The 18,365-nt window shown below is 42.8% G+C and overlaps 1 protein-coding gene and 1 long non-coding RNA gene across 2 annotated transcripts; both read left to right on the top strand.

Moving 5' to 3' along the window:
• Nucleotides 1–1,296: 1,296 nt before the first annotated feature.
• LOC116723513 (gamma-crystallin S-like) lies at nt 1,297–3,817 on the top strand. The gene is made up of 3 exons (XM_032568522.1): nt 1,297–2,549; nt 2,772–3,014; nt 3,412–3,817. The coding sequence occupies exons 1-3, from the start codon at nt 2,541–2,543 to the stop codon at nt 3,682–3,684; spliced, it is 525 nt and encodes a 174-aa protein (XP_032424413.1). The 5' UTR covers nt 1,297–2,540; the 3' UTR covers nt 3,685–3,817.
• Nucleotides 3,818–13,677: 9,860 nt separating this feature from the next.
• LOC116722616 (uncharacterized) lies at nt 13,678–14,132 on the top strand. Its single transcript, XR_004339797.1, has 2 exons — nt 13,678–13,733; nt 13,787–14,132. It is a non-coding gene; the product is annotated as an uncharacterized LOC116722616 (long non-coding RNA).
• Nucleotides 14,133–18,365: the final 4,233 nt, after the last annotated feature.

Below are 18,365 nucleotides of genomic sequence, written 5' to 3'. Positions count from 1 at the left end.
TTCTATTAAAAAATACTCTTATTTATCCCAAAGGGAAATTAAATGTTGTCGTCACTCATTTCATCCATGTATGTTCAAAGTTTGTGGTTGGTGATTCTGTGGGGAGGAAGGATCTCCAGTAGCAGTCAGTCTTGCCTGAAGACCCCTCTGACTAAAGACACTGTTGCTGTGTGACAGTCTTATGACTGTCCTGACATGCTAACAGCTTAACATCTCAGCAGCAGAGATGATATTCCACAGTAACATGTCCTGGATGACACCATCAGTTGTTGGCATGCTTTGCTAATCCAGGTCATTTGGTTTTGGTCTTTAAATTACTGCCTGGCTAGAAAACCAAACAGATGTTGGAGTTGGGGATTTGATCCTTCTCATCGAAATTAATGAAGGAGAATGAACTTCCTGTTCCCTTTCAGTCAATTCACTCGGTACAACACATAGAGTATGGGATATCACGCCCCATGCTCTGTTGTACCGAGTGAATCGACTGAAAGGGAACAGTAGTTATATGCATAACATTACGTTTCTCTCTCGTTTGAGCTAAATCTATGTTAATCTACATTCTTGACAAAAATACACTAGTTAAATCTTCCTTTCATACGTATTTGTGGGTATTTCTAAACTTAAAGGAGCACTGCCTTCAAGGACAAAGCTCCTCTTTGGATCTGCAGTTTCAAAGCTTCTGCTTCACAGAACATGTGACTCCTCCACTCAGCTCCTTCAGACTGTCCAGCAGCAATTAGCAAAGACCTGGTGGAACTGCATGTCTGCTGAGCTCATTATAGGAGCTACTTCTCAGAGCAACGCTGGTGACAATTTTAAAAGGTTAATGGAGGAGCCATGTTGTGATGACTTCCTGAAGGCAGAGTTTTTAAAGAGACAGAATCCTACAAGTCCAAGTCTCAGCCTGATGATCTTTTCTGCACGTCTTCTCACTCTTTCATTACCCACTCTAGTGTCTGACAACTCTCAAATAAAAACCAAAACAGCCAATAAACCTTATAAAAGAAAGAAAAAGCCAGAGACCCAATTTCAATGTATTCAATTACTAAGTGAAATTTATTTTACGTCATATTTGATATACAGCTCTTGAAAAAAATGAAAGAGACCACCGCACTGAACCCCATTGAAAACCTGATGGTTATTCCACCAAATAATGATGTCTGGTCTCATCCTGAGTTAAAACATTGATGTTGTCTCTAAATGAATATGAACTTATTTTCTTTGCATTATTTGAAGTCTGAAAGCACTGCGTCTTTTTTTGCTATTTTGACCATTTCTTTTTTCTGCAAATAAAAAATTGCTTGGAATTTCAGACACATGTTCTCAGTAGTCCATAGAATAAAAGAGCAATGTTCATTTTACTCAAACATATAACTATAAAGAGACAAATCAGAGAAAGTGATCATTTTAAGTGGTTTATGTTTCCAGAGCTGTATATATTACATTTCTTTAACAAGTGAAAGTCACAGTTCCTTTTGGGAGATATTTTGATCCCACTTTTTATTCATGGCAGTGTTCTTCAGTAGAAATAAGTCAAAGCCCACCCTCTTGGACAAGAAGAAACCCATGAATTGGATCCTGGTAGCTCTCACCTTTTCTTCTTCCAAAAAATACTTCTCTGGTCAGAGTTGGAGGAAGCTAAGAACAGGTCAATCATGGAGGGAAACCCGATATAAACTGCAAATATTGTTTGTCTGTCTATAGTTTTACTTTTAGGACCTCAGTCGACCCCAAACATCCAGCCAGAGATACGATGGATCGGTTCAGCTCACAATTTATCCATGGCTTAGAAGGACACAGACAAAGTCCATCCATTGATAAACTTTAGAATCTGTGGCAAGACTTGAAATTCAACCTTCACAGATGTTGCAATCTGACACTGAGGTTGTAGGATTTTGGAGAGAAGAGAGGACAAAAGAATTCAGCCACTGGATGTGCAAAGCTGAAAGAGACTCGGGTGTAAAGTCTTCATAATTATGTAGTACTTTGTCCTGGTTTACCACATAAAATTCTACTAAAATACCATGACGTTTGTGTTACAATGTGAATCATTTTCACTCCCTTAGCTGCTGAGTAACATTTTGTCTAGATGCTCCTGGATTGCACTTCTTTGTTTTTAATGACAATCTTATTTTAACCACAATTTCTGTAAAAATTAGAATAGACCAGAATGGCTTTACATAACCAGTGGATGGATGAATGTGGATGAATCCAAAGAGTAGAGCTGAGTTATGAGCTGGCAGGCTCTCACCATGTGCTAGTGGGCTTTGGACCCAGCCAGTGGACGTGTACCATTATGCCGTAATCCTTCCATGCTTTTCTGGAAAAACTGAATAGCACTAGAATCACTGACTCAATTTTTGGATCTCATTTTCATGACAAAGCGATTGTTCCCCTTGTACTAACACTGTTGCTGTTTATAAATGTGAGCGAGTATAAAAAGCAGAAGCTGAAAGGCCAGTCGACACCGAGACCTCAGGGGATCCACCAGCATCATCGCTCAGCATCACCAAGGCGGTCCCAAACAATATACCCCCAAAATGGGCAGGGTGAGTTAGCATGAGGCTCAGGGTGTCTGCTCCAAACTTCTCTTGGCTCTGGACCGGGAAATATTTTTTTGGGGGGGATATTCCAATTATGATTAAGTCTACAGAAAAAGCCATGTCTCTTTAGCTTTTTAGGTAGACCTACATCTGTTCTGGTAATCCATACTGTTTTCTAAGATGAGCCACACATCGGAGAAATCTCACACACTAAATGTTTTCCTCCAGATTATCTTCTACGAGGACAAGAACTTTCAGGGTCGTCGTTATGAGTGTGACAGTGACTGCTCAGATTTCCACACATACCTGAGCCGCTGCAACTCCATCCGAGTGGAGAGTGGGGCCTGGGTGGTGTACGAGAGGCCCAACTACATGGGCTACCAATACGTCCTGACCAGAGGGGAGTACCCGGAGTACCAGCGCTGGATGGGACTCAATGACCGCCTCAGCTCCTGCAAGATAGTCCATTTTGTAAGTCAGTCTGTTCTGGACCTATACTAACTGGGTTTTTGGACCACAATGACTGCAGTGCGGGGTAAAATATTAGAGTTCATGGAGTGCCACTTATGCAATCAGTGCCTGCAGGGCTCAGTCGATAACCAATAAAGGATGTGTTCCCGGTGTGACCCTCAGTCTGCAGTGTCTCTCATCTAAAAATCAAAGCCGTGAGCTGATGCTGCTATTTCACGGTTGTGCTCATATGATGTAACCTGAAATTCTGCTTGGTGGACATTTCATCTGCCCTTCAAGTCTCCTTTATCTTTTATTCTTACATCCCCCTCCCCTTGCTCTATTCATTCCTAACACCTTTTCCCTTCAAACACCCGTCTGTGTCGCTCTATCTCCTCATGTTCCTCTCTGCTTCCAGACCAGTGGGACCCTGTACAAGATGCAGCTTTATGAGAAGGCAGACTTCGGCGGCCAGGCCGTGGAGGCCACCGAGGACTGCCCCTCGCTCCTGGAGAAGTTCCGCTGGAGAGAGGTCAACTCCTGCAAGGTCTTTGATGGCTGGTGGGTTTTCTACGAGCGTCAAAACTACACTGGACGCCAGTACTTCCTGGAGAAGGGAGAGTACCGTAAGCCCGGTGACTGGGGTGCCGTCAGTCCTTTGGTGCAGTCTTTCAGACGCTTCACAGTATGATTAAAACTCAATCCAAATTGTTCCAAGTATCATAAAGGAGGTAAATCAGAGGCATTAACTGCTGTAAAGTGGTTATGTCATACTTCCAACAAGCTGTGGTTTTGAACTGAGGTCTTATAAATAAAACTATTAACAAAATCACTTGTCTTTGTAGTTTTCATATGAGCTGTTAAACTCATAAATCCAAGCATGAGATTAGAAATGTTATTATTTCTGTTTCTTTCAAAAATGATTAGAGAATGATAGTGGCTCATAAACAGTGGATCATTCTGTCGATATTTAAAAATCAGATTAGTCTCAAATCTTTGTACGCTCACTGTCATTACTTTATGTAGCCAATGTGCCCTAGTGGTATACTTACTTTATAGAAACGAATTAAAGGGATAAAAAGTATATTTATTAGCATAATTTCATTGAAACTAAACCGCTAACAGAAACCTAACAGAAACTCTGAAAGGCAAACTCAGATGAGAAAGGTCGAGACAGACTAAGGTGGAAGCAGCAAAGATTTATTCAACTCTGAAACATTATAAAGATAAACCAAAGGTACAATTGCAGCCTTAAATAGTGGCTGCAGTGAAGAATGAAACCACCTTTCATTAATTTTCAATTTTCTGTTATCTAAATAAATGCATTTTAAAAAATACCAACACACACACATATATATATATACATACATACATACATACATACATATATATATATACATACATACATATATATATATGTATATATATATATACAGTACAGACCAAAAGTTTGGACACACCTTCTAATTCAATGGGTTTTCTTTATTTTCATGATTATTTATAAGGCAAGAAATCCCACTTATTAACCTGACAGGGCAGGTTGACCTATGAAGTGAAAACCATTTCAGGTGACTACCTGTTGAAGCTCATCAAGAAAATGCAGAGTGTGTGCAAAGCAGTAATCACAGCAAAAGGTTGCTACTTTGAAGAAACTAGAATATAAGGGGTATTTTCAGTTGTTTTACACTTTTTTGTTTAGTGCATATTTCCACATGTGTTATTCATAGTTTTGATGCCTTCAGTGTGAATCTACAATGTCAATAGTCATGAAAATAAAGGAAACTCATTGAATTAAAAGGTGTGTCCAAACTTTTGGTCTGTACTGTATATACTGTATATATATATATATATATATAGAGAGAGAGAGAGAGAGAGAGAGCACTTTCACAGCATCTATTGCACTTTAGACCTTTAAAAATTACTCTATTTAGAACTACACTTTAAGCATAGATTTGCATCAATAACCATTTTCACACAAGAATTTTTAGTATTTATTGAACATTTCAATAATTACAATGTATCCTTTTGTTCCAGGCTCTGCACAACTGTTCTTTGAGAAGAGAGGTGAGGGGAGGAAATTATTAGTGTAAGCTACTAAATGCTCCCTCCGCCTACGGGTGGGGGGACAGGCTCTGACTGTCATTTGTGCTTACGGGCCGAACGACAGTTCAGATTACCCACCCTTTTTGGAGTCTTTAGAGGGGGTACTGGAGAGTGCTCCTCCTGGGGGACTCCCTTATTCTGCTGGGGGACTTCAACGCTCACGTGGGCAATGACAGTGAGACCTGGAGGGGCGTGGTTGGGAGGAACGGCCCGCCCGACCTGAACTCGAGCGGTGTTCTGTTGCTGGACTTCTGTGCTCGTCATGGATTGTCCATAACGAACACCATGTTCAAGCATAAGGGTGTCCATATGTGCACTTGGCACCAGGACACCCTAGGCCTAGGACACCCTAGGCCCTAGGCCCTAGGCAGTTCAATGATCGACTTTGTCATCGTTTCATCGGATCTGCGGCCGTATGTATTGGACACTCGGGTGAAGAGAGGTGCGGAGCTGTCCACTGACCACTACCTGGTGGTGAGTTGGCTCCGGTGGTGGGGGAGAAAGCCGGTCAGACCTGGCAGGCCCAAACGTGTTGTGAGGGTCTGCTGGGAACGTCTGGCGGAATCCCCTGTGAGACGGAGCTTTAACTCCCATCGCCGGCAAAACTTTGAACACGTCCCAGGGAAGGTGGGGGACATGGAGTCTGAGTGGACCATGTTCCGTGCCTCCATTGTCGAGGCGGCCGATCGGAGCTGTGGCCGCAAGGTTGTCGGTGCCTGTCGCGGCGGCAACCCTCGAACCCGTTGGTGGACACCTTCAGTGAGGGATGCCGTCAGGCTGAAGAAGGAGTCCTATCGGGCCTTTTTGGCCTGTGGGACTCCGGAAGCAGCTGATGGGTACCGGCGGGCGAAGCGGCATGCGGCTCGGGTGGTTGCTGAGGCAAAAACTCGGGCGTGGGAGGAGTTTGGAGAGGCCATGGAGAAAGACTTCTGTACGGCTTCGAGGCGATTCTGGTCCACCATCCGGCGTCTCGGGGGGGGGGGAAGCGGTGCAGCACCAACACTGTTTATAGTGGGGATGGTGTGCTGCTGACCTCTACTCGGGACGTTGTGGGCCGGTGGGCAGAGTACTTCGAAGACCTCCTCAATCCCACCAACATGCCTTCCATTGAGGAAGCGGAGCCTGGGGACTCTGGGTTGGGCTCTCCAATCTCTGGGGACGAGGTCGCCGAGGTGGTTAAAAAGCTCCTCGGTGGCAAGGCCCCGGGGGTGGATGAGATCCGCCCGGAGTTCCTTAAGGCTCTGGATGTTGTAGGGTTGTGTTGGTTGACGCGACTCTGCAATATCGCATGGACATCGGGGGCAGTTCCCCTGGATTGGCAGACTGGGGTGGTGGTCCCCCTGTTCAAAAAGGGGGACCAGAGGGTGTGCTCCAAACATAGAGGGGTCACACTCTTAAGCCTCCCTGGCAAGGTCTATTCGGGGGTCCTGGAGAGGAGGGTCCGTCGGATAGTCGAACCTCGGATTCAGAAAGAGCAGTGTGGTTTTCGTCCTGGTCGTGGAACACTGGACCAGCTCTACACCCTCGGCAGGGTCCTGGAGGGTGCATGGGAGTTCGCCCAACCAGTCTACATGTGTTTTGTGGATTTGGAGAAGGCGTTCGACCGTGTCCCTCGGGGAGCCCTGTGGGGGGTTCTCCGGGAGTATGGGGTACCGGGCCCTTTGATACGGGCTGTCAGGTCCCTGTATGACCGGTGTCAGAGTCTGGTCCGCATTGCCGGCAGTAAGTCGGGCTCGTTTCCGGTGAGAGTTGGACTCCGCCAGGGCTGCCCTTTGTCACCAATTCTGTTCATCACTTTCATGGACAGAATTTCTAGGCGCAGCCAAGGTGTTGAGGGGATCCGATTTGGTGGCCTTAGGATCTCATCTCTGCTTTTTGCAGACGATGTGGTCCTTCTGGCTTCATCAGGTCGTGATCTGCAGCTCTCGCTGGAGCGGTTCGCAGCCGAGTGTGAAGCGGCCGGGATGGGGATCAGTGCCTCCAAATCCGAGGCCATGGTCTTGAGCCGGAAAAGGGTAGAGTGCCTTCTCCGGGTCAGGGGGGGTGTGCTGCCCCAAGTGGAGGAGTTCAAGTATCTCGGGATCTTGTTCACGAATGGGGGAAGAAGGGAGAGGGAGGTCGACAGGCGGATTGGCGCAGCGTCTGCCGTTAAGCGGGCGCTGTACCGGTCCGTCGTGGTGAAGAGAGAGCTGAGCCAAAAAGCGAAGCTCTCGATTTACCGGTCGATCTACGTTCCCACCCTCATCTATGGTCATGAGCTTTGGGTCATGACCGAAAGAACGAGATCGCGGATACAAGCGGCCGAAATGGGTTTTCTCCGTAGGGTGGCTGGGCTCTCCCTTAGAGATAGGGTGAGAAGCTCAGTCATCCGGGAGGGACTCAGAGTAGAGCCGCTGCTCCTTCACATCGAGAGGAGCCAGTTGAGGTGGCTCGGGCATCTGGTCAGGATGCCTCCTGGACGCCTCCCTGGTGAGGTGTTCCGGGCACGTCCCACCGGGAGGAGGCCCCGGGGAAGACCCAGGACACGCTGGAGGGACTATGTCTCTGGGCTGGCCTGGGAACGCCTCGGGATTCCCCTGGAAGAGCTGGAAGAAGTGGCCGGGGAGAGGGAAGTCTGGGCCTCCCTTCTGAAGCTGCTACCCCCGCAACCCGACTCCGGATAAGCGGAAGAAGATGGATGGATGGATGGACTAAATGCTACTGGTTACTAAAACTAAAGCAAATCTTTGTGTACAATCTATTAAGTGTGGTAGTGCTAAGATGGAGTGACTCGCCTCTCTTTTCTGTGTTCTCTGTTTGTCCAGACACTATTTATATATTACAGGAGAGACCATGGAAATGTGGTGGGGAGTTGTTTGTGGTGTTTCATAACGGTGCTTATTGCGTAAGGATAAAACATAAAATAAACAAATAGAAATACTGTAATTTGACAGTCAAATAAGAAACTGTGTTGATTTGAACAATGAACTTTAACAATTGAAACAACAACAAACAGTGTTGTTGTTGGAAATTAATTTCTCCTGTCTTGAATAGAAAACTCCTTTCATTTGAGGTTTAGGCAGAAAGAAATATCAAAACATTTACTCAACTGAAAGTCAAAATATGAAATGCTTTGCCATATCCTAAATATGTTCTTTTTCCTGGTAGTCAAGAAAAAAACTTGAAGGTGTTGAAGACAAACACCTTCAATCCAGTTGGATGTGGTTTGCCTAGTATATACTGGCGCACTGGAACCATTTGTTTATCAATGCACAATCACCTTTTTTTAAATTCCACAATCTTTGTAAGGTAATTAGAATATTGAAATCATTTCTTTGTTGGAATAAAAGTTTTTATTTTTGAAATATCATGTGTGGACATTGAAACGCCATACGCCCCCCCATCTTGCTTTTAGTGCTCCGAGGATAAGACCTTTCTTAGAGTCCTTTGGAACCCTGTTACTCATGAGTGTTCCATTGAAAGGTTCAATTTGAAATTGAACCTTGATGGCAACCAGTTTGTCCCAAAGAAAATAACCAAACATCAACATAAGAATGAATTTCACATTGACAAAACTGTTCATCATCACACTAACATAAATATTAGTGTGAGTACCATAGCATTTCTTGTGCTTAATTGCTATGATACTTCAAAAAGCAATTCCCCTTCTTGGAAACACAAAGGAACACTTTGCACTTTCTGCACATCACATATGTTTTGCTTGTGCATCCAGAACTGCGACATCTTGACGCATGTACAGTATATGCATGCATGTTCATTCATATACGAAGAAAAAAATCTGACAAAACCACATGTCGTCAGTGGAAGATGTAAGTCACCTCAGTATGTTGCAGTTTTCTACAGACCTATTTAGGCTCGCTAGATTAAATGCTTGTTTTTGCTTCATAGAGCAAAAGATGCAGGATTCTGGGTGTGCTGTGGTGGCGCAGGGGGTTAGCACGCCCCACGTTTGGAGGCCTTAGTCCTCGACGCGGACGTCGCGGGTTCGACTCCCGGTCCCGGCGACCTTTACCGCATGTCCTCCCCCCTCTCCTCACCCTCCTTCCTGTCTGCCTACTGTTGAAAAAATACGAGCCACTAGCGCCGCAAAAACTCTTCGGAGAAAAAAAAGAAAAAAAAAAAAAGATGCAGGATTCTGGACACACCTGAAGAGGAAGAAGAGGGCAGCATCGTCAAGCTCAGTAAACGTTACTGCTGTGATCTGTGTGACAAGAGTTTTTCTGATGGATGGACACTGGCCACACTGGAGAGAGACCATTCCTCTGTGAGGTGTATGGAAAGAGCTTTAGGCGTCTGAAAAGTCTGACGTGTCATTAACTCATCCACACACAGGAGAAGTCTTATGTCTGTAGCCACTGAAACAGGGAGTTTAAATTCTCAGGAGATCTGAAATGTCATCAAAGAATCCACACAGGAGAGAAGCCTTGTGTAGCAGAGAGAAATGTGTGTAGGTATGTATGTTTTACTCAAAATAATAATAGTATGTATTTGTAATGGAATTTTTGATCCATTTGTTGTGGTGTTGTCTGACCTCACCAGCACATGCTTCTCCTGCAAGCCTGGCAGAAAGCTCTGAAGAGCCAGAAGTACGGCCTGTAATTCCAGGACATCGATATGGTCCCTGCTTTGCCGCTGGGACCATGTCCCCTGTGTCATTTGACCCCGCCAGGTTGCACTCCAGCCCGTGGAGGATGCATCTGTAAACACAACTTCCCGACGACACGGGAGGGAACCAAGCGGGACCCCTGACGTCATAAACAACCTCACCCTCCATTGGGACAGAGACTGAAGACACTGAGGCCCCACCTGAAGTCTTCTGAGACGATGAGTGTTCCGTGTGGAGTCTAGATTCAAGCTGTTCAACCACATCTGGAGGGGCTGCAATGACAGCAGCCCCAAGGGCACTAGGGTGGATGCAGCTGTAAGCATGCCCAAAAGTCGAAGATACCGCACAAGAGGCAGTGCCATGCCGTGCCTGAATTCCAGGAGCATGCTCAATATACTGTTCACCCGCTGGGGTGACGGGCAAGCAGTCAATGAAATGGAATTCATGGCAATGCCCAGGACCACAGTCTCCTGTGAGGGAGTCAGACTGCTTTTCTCCATGTTCACCTGCAAGCCTAAGCATCCCACATGATGGAGCACTAACCGAGTATCTCGGAACTGCCTGCCAATGATGTCCCAAAAACTGCCGGCAGACTTCCAAGTCAAGGTCGACAGTTTCCATGAGTTCATTGAGAAGCATGTAAGTGAGCACAACGTGACACCGGATCATATTATTAACATGGACGAGGTCCCCCTCACGTTTGACATTCCCATGGGCCGGAGTGTTGCAGAGAAAGGGCAAAAGAGTGTGAATATAGTAACAACTGGTCAAGAAATCACACTTCACAGTGGTGCTGGCATGTTGTGGAGATGGATCAAAATTGCCACCAATGGTCATTTTCAAACAAAAAACTATGCCAAAAATCCTATCCCCCTCAGTTGCAGTCGCTGTGAATGAGAAAGGGTGGATGGATCAAGAAATGATGAACTTATGGCTTGCAAAGTGCTACACTAAGCTTCCAGATGGCCTGTTGTTGCCTCTATTCTATTTTTATTTTAAATTGCCTTTCAAGATGACATGTCTGTTCTTGGTTGTTACGGCCCGGCTCGAATGGCCGCAACAAAAAATAGGGAGGACTCGGCAACCAGCAACATTTTTAAGCCCTTCAGAGGCATTTATTAAAAACAACCAATTGTCTAGGGGTGCAATGGGCAGAAGCCCAAGACGTGACAGTTCAGCGCTCCCTCAGCCTGGTCCTTCCCCAGTCATGGATCTGGTTTGGCCCCACAGGTCTCAGCTCTGCTGGCGCCGCCGCCGAGTCCAGATCTCGTCTGCGCCTGGTTCTTGCGTCGGCCAGCCACACTCATGAATGGAACGGCGCTCGTTATATACTGTCCAGGTGGCCATGTAATTAGAAGCACCTCCCACAATCAAGGACCTAATTGACAAACAGTTTACCGGCCACACAGCTCACACACAGGACCGCACTGCAGGGCCGTCACATTGGTGTTGGATTTTATCAAATAAATTTCCCCCAAAAATGCGACTTATACACCAGTGCGTCTTTTCCTTCTTTATTATGCATTTTATGGCTGGTGCGACTTGTACTCCGGAGCGACTTATAATCTGGAAAATACGGTATTTGTAATGATGGATGCATGCCACATGCTAAAGTTGACACTTAATATGTTGCAGGTAATTGATGATTGTTGTATACCTATTTCTGCAAGTTATTTATTTGTGATGTCTCCCTGGTCCTACACACTTGAATCCAACAGCTGAATCACCTCCTAAGTGCAGTCAAGTTCTCCAGAGTCCTGCTAGTGACCTCATTATTTGACTCAGGTGTGTTGAGAAGTAGAGATAAATCTAAAAGTTGCAGGAGACCGGCCCTCCAGGCCTGGAGTTGCCCACTCCTGCAAGGTCTGGGGTCTAAAAGGACGTTTTTCACTAATTTTGAATTTACCCTTAAATTTTTACCTTAAGATCATTAGTGTGACGTGGCACCACACATGAGCACGGCTGAGTCTTCTGTCATGCGAGAAGCGAAGAGAAAGAAATAGGAGCGGTAAGAAAAGATTTTTCAGGCGTTCAGATTCTAACCAAAATAACCTTCTGCTTTAGCCATACTGCTTTAGTTAATCCTGTGTGAAATATTTTTAAAATATGAATTCACTTTGAGATTATTGTTTTTAGGTTCGGATTAGTTTAAGAGGCATAACTGCATTATTCATCAAATAAGCTGAATCTTATGTCGTTGGTTGTTAAATCTCGGCTGAAGAATATCTTTAATTTTCTAGATATTACAGCTCTTTTTGTGGGGTTGGATGCAGTTTACCCCAATTCCATTAAGATGATATTTATTAACAATGTTAATGTATTAGGGGTTGAACCAACGACTAGTCGATTCTTTACTCTGCAATGACTTTTTACGGGGCGACCAGTCCACTATTCACTGTAAAAAATATCCGTAAATTTTACAGTTAAATAAAGTAAACCATGAAAATTTAAAACCGTAAATTGGAAATCAGTCTTAGACTGTTTCTTTAACAAGTAATTACCGTAAATAAGATAATTAGGAAAAAATGTAATTTTTACTGTTTTTTTTCAGAAAGTTTACATTGCCCTGCTGTTAAAAAAAACTTGTAATACTTTTAACAGTAATATGCTGTAATTTTTCTAGTAGTACATACTGTAGTTTTTGCACTCATCTTTCTTAAATAATACAGTTAGTAGCTGTTAAAAATGCATACTGTTGTGACAATTACAGAAACATACTGTAATTCTTCTAACAATGTATACCGTAGTTTTTGCATTCAATAATTATAAAGTATACAGTTCGTAACTGTTCAATATGCATACTGCTGTGGCAATTACAAAAATATACTATAATTTTTCTAGCAGTGTATATCGTAATTTTTACATTTAATTAATCTAAAGTATACAGTTCAAAACTGTCAATATGCATACTGTTGTGGAAATGAAAAAAAAATTGAAGTAGTGCTGTAACCTTTGCATTTAATTCTCCTGATAGCCCAAATTATGTAAAAATAAACAAATACTTGCAATCGTCTTAAGTTGTGGGTCCTGAATCTGGAATCTATTAAAGTTTGACTTTTTGAATGGAATTATGGAAATTAAATATCTTTCCATGAAATGTTCTGTACTGTAAATTATCTTGTTGCCAATATTGGATTTTTTTTCATTAACAAATAAATTAAAATAATCTGTACTCAGTCACAGAAAATGTTTTAGAGATATTTGTAGTCTATATTGTAATATAATTTATTCGGTTTAACAAAAGTCATGTAAGTCAAGTTTCCTGCCTGTAGACCTGGCAGGCAGCCTGTAGTCAGTCTTAATTAATGGCCCAACAGGGGCCCCCTGCACCTGGTCCGCGCGGACAGGCGAAGTGGAGCTCTGGCGGTACTTTGGAACCGGTGGATTTGAACGGACCAATCAGCGCGCTGCATTTGAGGACCCGTTGCACTCGGTGGTTCGCGTTTTTGTCCAGTTATTCCGCTCAGATTGTGCAGAGACTTCATCATCCAACCTTCTCCATCTGATCAGCTCTCTTTCTCAGGTAAGGAAATATTGCGGAAATTTTCAGAAAACAAGTAGTTTGAATTGCATTCGGTTGGTTGAAAAGAAATTTCAGGGGAAACGAGGAAAAAAAAAAGTTGTGGAAAGTTAGCCTCTCCACAAAGCTATTGCTTACATCTGTTTTGTATCGCCATTGCTGTAAGCTATCCATCGAAGTAATATATTTAAGATGTATTCATGCAACCTGTGTGCAGAAACAGTTAAATCTGTTAAAGCCTTTGTTCTCCATTGCAAACTGCATCGCAACGAACCGAGGCGTATGTTCAAGTGTGTTGCAGCAGGTTGCAAGCAGGTGTGTACTGGTTATTGTTGGATAAATTGTCTTTTTAGTAATTATCAAATATTCGTTGTATCATGTAGCCTTGTAGTTACATTTAGATAATTTTACTTATATGTTTTTTCTCTTTTACTCCTAATTTAAGTATAGGTAATGTTTCTGTGTGTTAAATAACTTTGATTCCTTCCTAAGGCCTCCCTGGGAAATAGAGGTGACAGCTACTCTCAGCAGTTGTTGCCCTGCAGGACTTCCTACGAGACAGAGGTGCTAGTTGCTCCCAGCTGAGTTTATCAGTCCTGCAATAAACTCTGCTTTGTTCTTCTTTGTGCTACAAAGCCGTTGCTTTGAAGCTATACAACGTGTCCTATTCGACGCCGTGCCTGGAGCAGAAGAATCTAGAGTGTAGATAACATGTGTCTAGATAGTGAATGTCATTAGCGCTGCAACTATGTGATGAATTGTTTTCCCCGCCCTTTGAGAGTTGCAGCGCCCAGTGTGAGAGGGTTCCTAAAAGCAATAAAAGCGAGGAGGGGACAAATGTGTTTCAGAGCGGTTGGAGATTTGTAACTGAAAGCACATCTCTGTCTGCTCTCCTCGCGAGAACAAAGAATCTAACTCTCTTGTCTTTCCTGTGTTTGTTTAAATTGTCTTTAATAGGTATTTAGACCTGACAGTTATGCAGCATTAAAAGCACACTTCTATCATCATCATAATAGCATGCCAACAGTTGCTCTGGACACAAGTTTAACGAAATTAAAATGCACAGTTCCACTTTGTAAATGGCAGTGTGAAGGGATAAAAGCTTTGGTTGTTCACTTGAAGGAGCATATAGTAGAGGGGCGCCAAGTAACTTGCCCTGTGAAAGGGTGCACCTCTGTGTTTCGTGTAAAATCTTACTTTACCTCTCACATCTCCAGGAAACGTAAAAATTATTTGGAAAATGTGATTTGTGAAACAAGTAATGAAGATACTCAGAGTGCTGCAAGTGCTACCACAAAAGATTCCAGTGTGCCAGATGCAGAAGACACAGTCATAGATGGACCAAATTTCAGTGACTTGTATCTTAGAAATGTATGTATGTTTTACATAAAACTACAGGGACAGCATCTTCTTCCATCATCTACCATTCAAAACATTGTAGAAGAGATGCAGAATATACATGAATTGGGACAGACATACTCTTTAAATAGATTGAACTTGCTTCTTAAAGAAATGTCATTTGCAGATGAAGACATTGCAAAAATCTGTGACACAGTAAAACAGTCGGACTTGTTCTCAGCTTGCCACACAGGGCCGATGAGAACTGCTTATTCTAGAGCCCCGTGTTTTAAAGACATGTTCAAATATGGGGAACCCAAAAAAGTGTTGTTGGGCAAAGATGAGGACAGAAAAGATAGATTTGCATACTATGTTCCTGTGCTAAATACGTTAAAAGGTATGTTAGATTCCAAATATTGGCAGGGCGTAATGATGGCTCATGGCGTTTCAAAAGCTGATGTTCTCTCTGACTGTGACGATGGTAAGGTGTTTATGTCCAACGTATTTTTTCAAGAAAACCAAAATTGTCTCAAGCTGGTTCTCTATCAAGATGCATTTGAAGTTGTGAACCCATTGGGATCTGCAAAAAAAAGCACAAGATCTTGGCTGTTTACTTTTCTCTACTCAATATGCCACCCCATGTCCGATCAAATACTGATCATATGCAGTTGGTCTTGTTGTGTAGAGAGAAGGATTTCAAGGAATTTGGCCATTCCAGAGTTTTTTCAGAACTGTTGACTGACCTGAAAATACTAGAGGAGAATGGGATAACTATGGCAGATGAATCAGTTGTGAAAGGAGCACTGTATTGCATTGCTGGAGACAACTTGGGCTCTCACTGCATCGGGGGTTTTACGGAAAATTTCAGTACATCTCAGTACTTCTGCAGATATTGTCTGAATTTCAGAGTGAAAATCCAGCTATCATTGGACTAGAGCAGACTCCAGAAACATATCAATCTGCCACTGAACAGCTGGAAAGAGAGGATGTGACAGAAGTACAGGGGATTAAGTTCAGGTCAATGTTTAATACTTTAGAGAACTTTAATGTTTGTTCACCAGGCATGCCCCCTTGTCTTGGCCATGACATCTTCGAGGGTGTCCTCTCATATGATGTTGCCCTTTATCTCAAATACATGATTGTCAAAAAGAAATGGCTGACATACACAATTTTGAACAGGCGCATCAGACAATTCAAATACAAAGCAACAGATGCTTGTTCCAAACCTTGTGCTGTCACTCCAAAAGCACTGAAACTCAGTGGACAAGCAGTACAAAACTGGAATTTCTTGAGGCTGTTGCCTCTGTTAATTGGTGATAAGGTGCAGGATTCACAAGATGATATATGGCAGTTAACATTGCAGCTTAAGGATATTGTTGACCTGATTTGTGCTCAGCAAATTTCCAAGCCTCGGGTTGCATATTTGAATGTTCTCATGCAGGAATATTTGGAAACCAGGAAGGTATTGTTTCCAGATAACGCATTGAGACCTAAACATCATTATTTACAGCCCTATCCAGGGCTGATTCTGAAATTTGGTCCACTCATCAGGCTCTGGACCATGCGGTTCGAGAGCAAACATAGTTACTTCAAAAGATGTGCCAGACAACTGAAGAACTTCAAAAATCTGTGTTTGACTCTTTCAGAGAGAAATCAAATGTTACAGGCCTTTCTTTCTGCTGGAACAGTGACTCTCCCAACCTTGCAAATAAAAGATGGCTCACCATTTTATTTAGAACTTTACAGTGAGGAAGTTAAAGGTGCAGTTCTTCATTTTGGGTTCACTGAAAACAATACAATGACTCCCACAGATGTGCAGTATAATGGAATAACGTACAAGAAGGGCCAATTTGTAGTCAGTAGGAATGATGAGTCACTGGAGTTTGGTGAACTCATCCTTACATTGGTGAAGGATGAATCTGCACTTCATTTTCTGATGAGAGTGTATCGTGGAGAATTTCTTCCACACTACCACAGGTACTTTGTAAAGGATGAAACAAGAAGATTAGAATGCAGACACATTAGTAAACTGATTGACATGTGGCCATTATCATCTTACATAAAAGATGGGAATCGGTTTGTACCATTAAAGCATAGTGTTTTGGCAGTGTAAAGGCTTGATATTAATGGTTCAGAGATCAACCTTTTTTTAGTTTTCTGTATTTCAACAGATATGATGGATACACAAAAGGACATCCGCGATGCCATTCGAGCAGTGCTTCCTGGTCTTTCACAGGAAGTTTTGGCTGCTTTAGAGGATGTGTTGGAGAAACTCGGCACTACAACCACAGATGATTTCCAGTATATCACCGAAGGAGACTTATTGCCTGTGCTGAAGCCCATTCAGGCCAGAAGACTGGTTGCTGCATGGTTAAATTCTGGCAACCACAGCTGCCGGTATTTTACCGTAAAAATGGCTTTTTTTTTTTTTTACAGTGTTCGCAATCACGTGACGAAACAAATTTTTTCAAGAAAATTAAAGAAGATGAACTATGTGAGTTCTTCAGACAGTAAAAATAGTATAAAAACTTTAATAATTAATCAAAGAGAGCAAAAGCTACAACAATAGGGGGGTTCCCCCTCATTCAATGATAACTAGATAGATGTACATGCATTGTCGTGGTTTCAAAGTGTATTTAAAGCAGGGACTAGCTAAAGCTGTAATCAATTACAACACACTCCCGTGTAAAACTCGCATCCCTGCTGCTTGATGATGGTCTGACTAGTTAACCGCTGAGTCAAGATGTCATACGGCCGTTAATAACAAAGTGTATGACGATCTACATTATGATTTTATGTTGCTGATTAAATAAAATTATATGGTAATGACAGCGTATACTTGTCTGACAGATATACCCGTGAGTTCGTGCTAAGCGTACGGCGATCTGTCGTTCTCTCTCGGCTTAACGAGCCAGCGGCTGCTGTTGGACCGGGTAAGTCCGAACACGTCCGACCACTTTTGTAATTAAGCCATATGTTAATAAACCGAGCACATAATTCAGGTTTACACAACTAATTTATCGCCTAATAACTCTGTAAACGTTATTTTATTTTTCAAAAAGCATAATATACCCACTTTATTAACAGTTCTGCTCGCTCTCCTCCGCTATTACTGATGCGCGCGCATATTGCACCCTGCTAGAGAATTAAGCCCGCGAAAATTAGGGGACAAACCGTCAACTATCTTTTCTTTTAAAACTAAATCGATTTTTAAAAATTTGACTATGCTGAGATACGAACAAATATGATTAAGGTTCTATTAAACAACTGAATTTAATTTACTTGACAAATTGTGCTCTACTTCTTCCCCTTTGGTTTTTAAAAATTGTTTTCAACAGCTGTGTTGTAGCAACACAAAGCTCTTTGTCAAAGCAACCTACTGCAATAAACATTTTAAATAACCTATGTACGAGTTTAACCCCTTAACTGGCGGTATCCCTTACATGGGACAAATCTAGTTTGTTTGAATACTCTGCCTTTTTCTAAGGGGTTAAAACAAATTACAAAAAAGTTTACAAGCATTGATATTGATTGATAGAATCACGTTGCATTTTTTCACGAACCACCCAAAAAAAGGCCAATGAAATAAGATCCGACATCTTGAGATAAGACTTGGAGTTGACTCCATGGTATAGGAGCCAGCACACTGAATGCCTGCTTCCCATTTTCTGTTGGAACATGAACAACACTCAAAAGAAAAGTGCTGTTGGAGTGTGAGGAATGGACTGTAACAGATATTTGTTGGAGATAATTTAAGTAAGCCAGAGCCAGTAATGCTGTATTTACTACGGTAAAATTGTGGGTA

The sequence above is a fragment of the Xiphophorus hellerii genome, chromosome 7 (assembly GCF_003331165.1).
Source record: "Xiphophorus hellerii strain 12219 chromosome 7, Xiphophorus_hellerii-4.1, whole genome shotgun sequence".
Lineage (NCBI taxonomy): Eukaryota > Metazoa > Chordata > Actinopteri > Cyprinodontiformes > Poeciliidae > Xiphophorus > Xiphophorus hellerii.
Note: the sequence above shows the minus strand (reverse complement) of the source record. Positions and strands in the feature narration are given on the sequence as shown.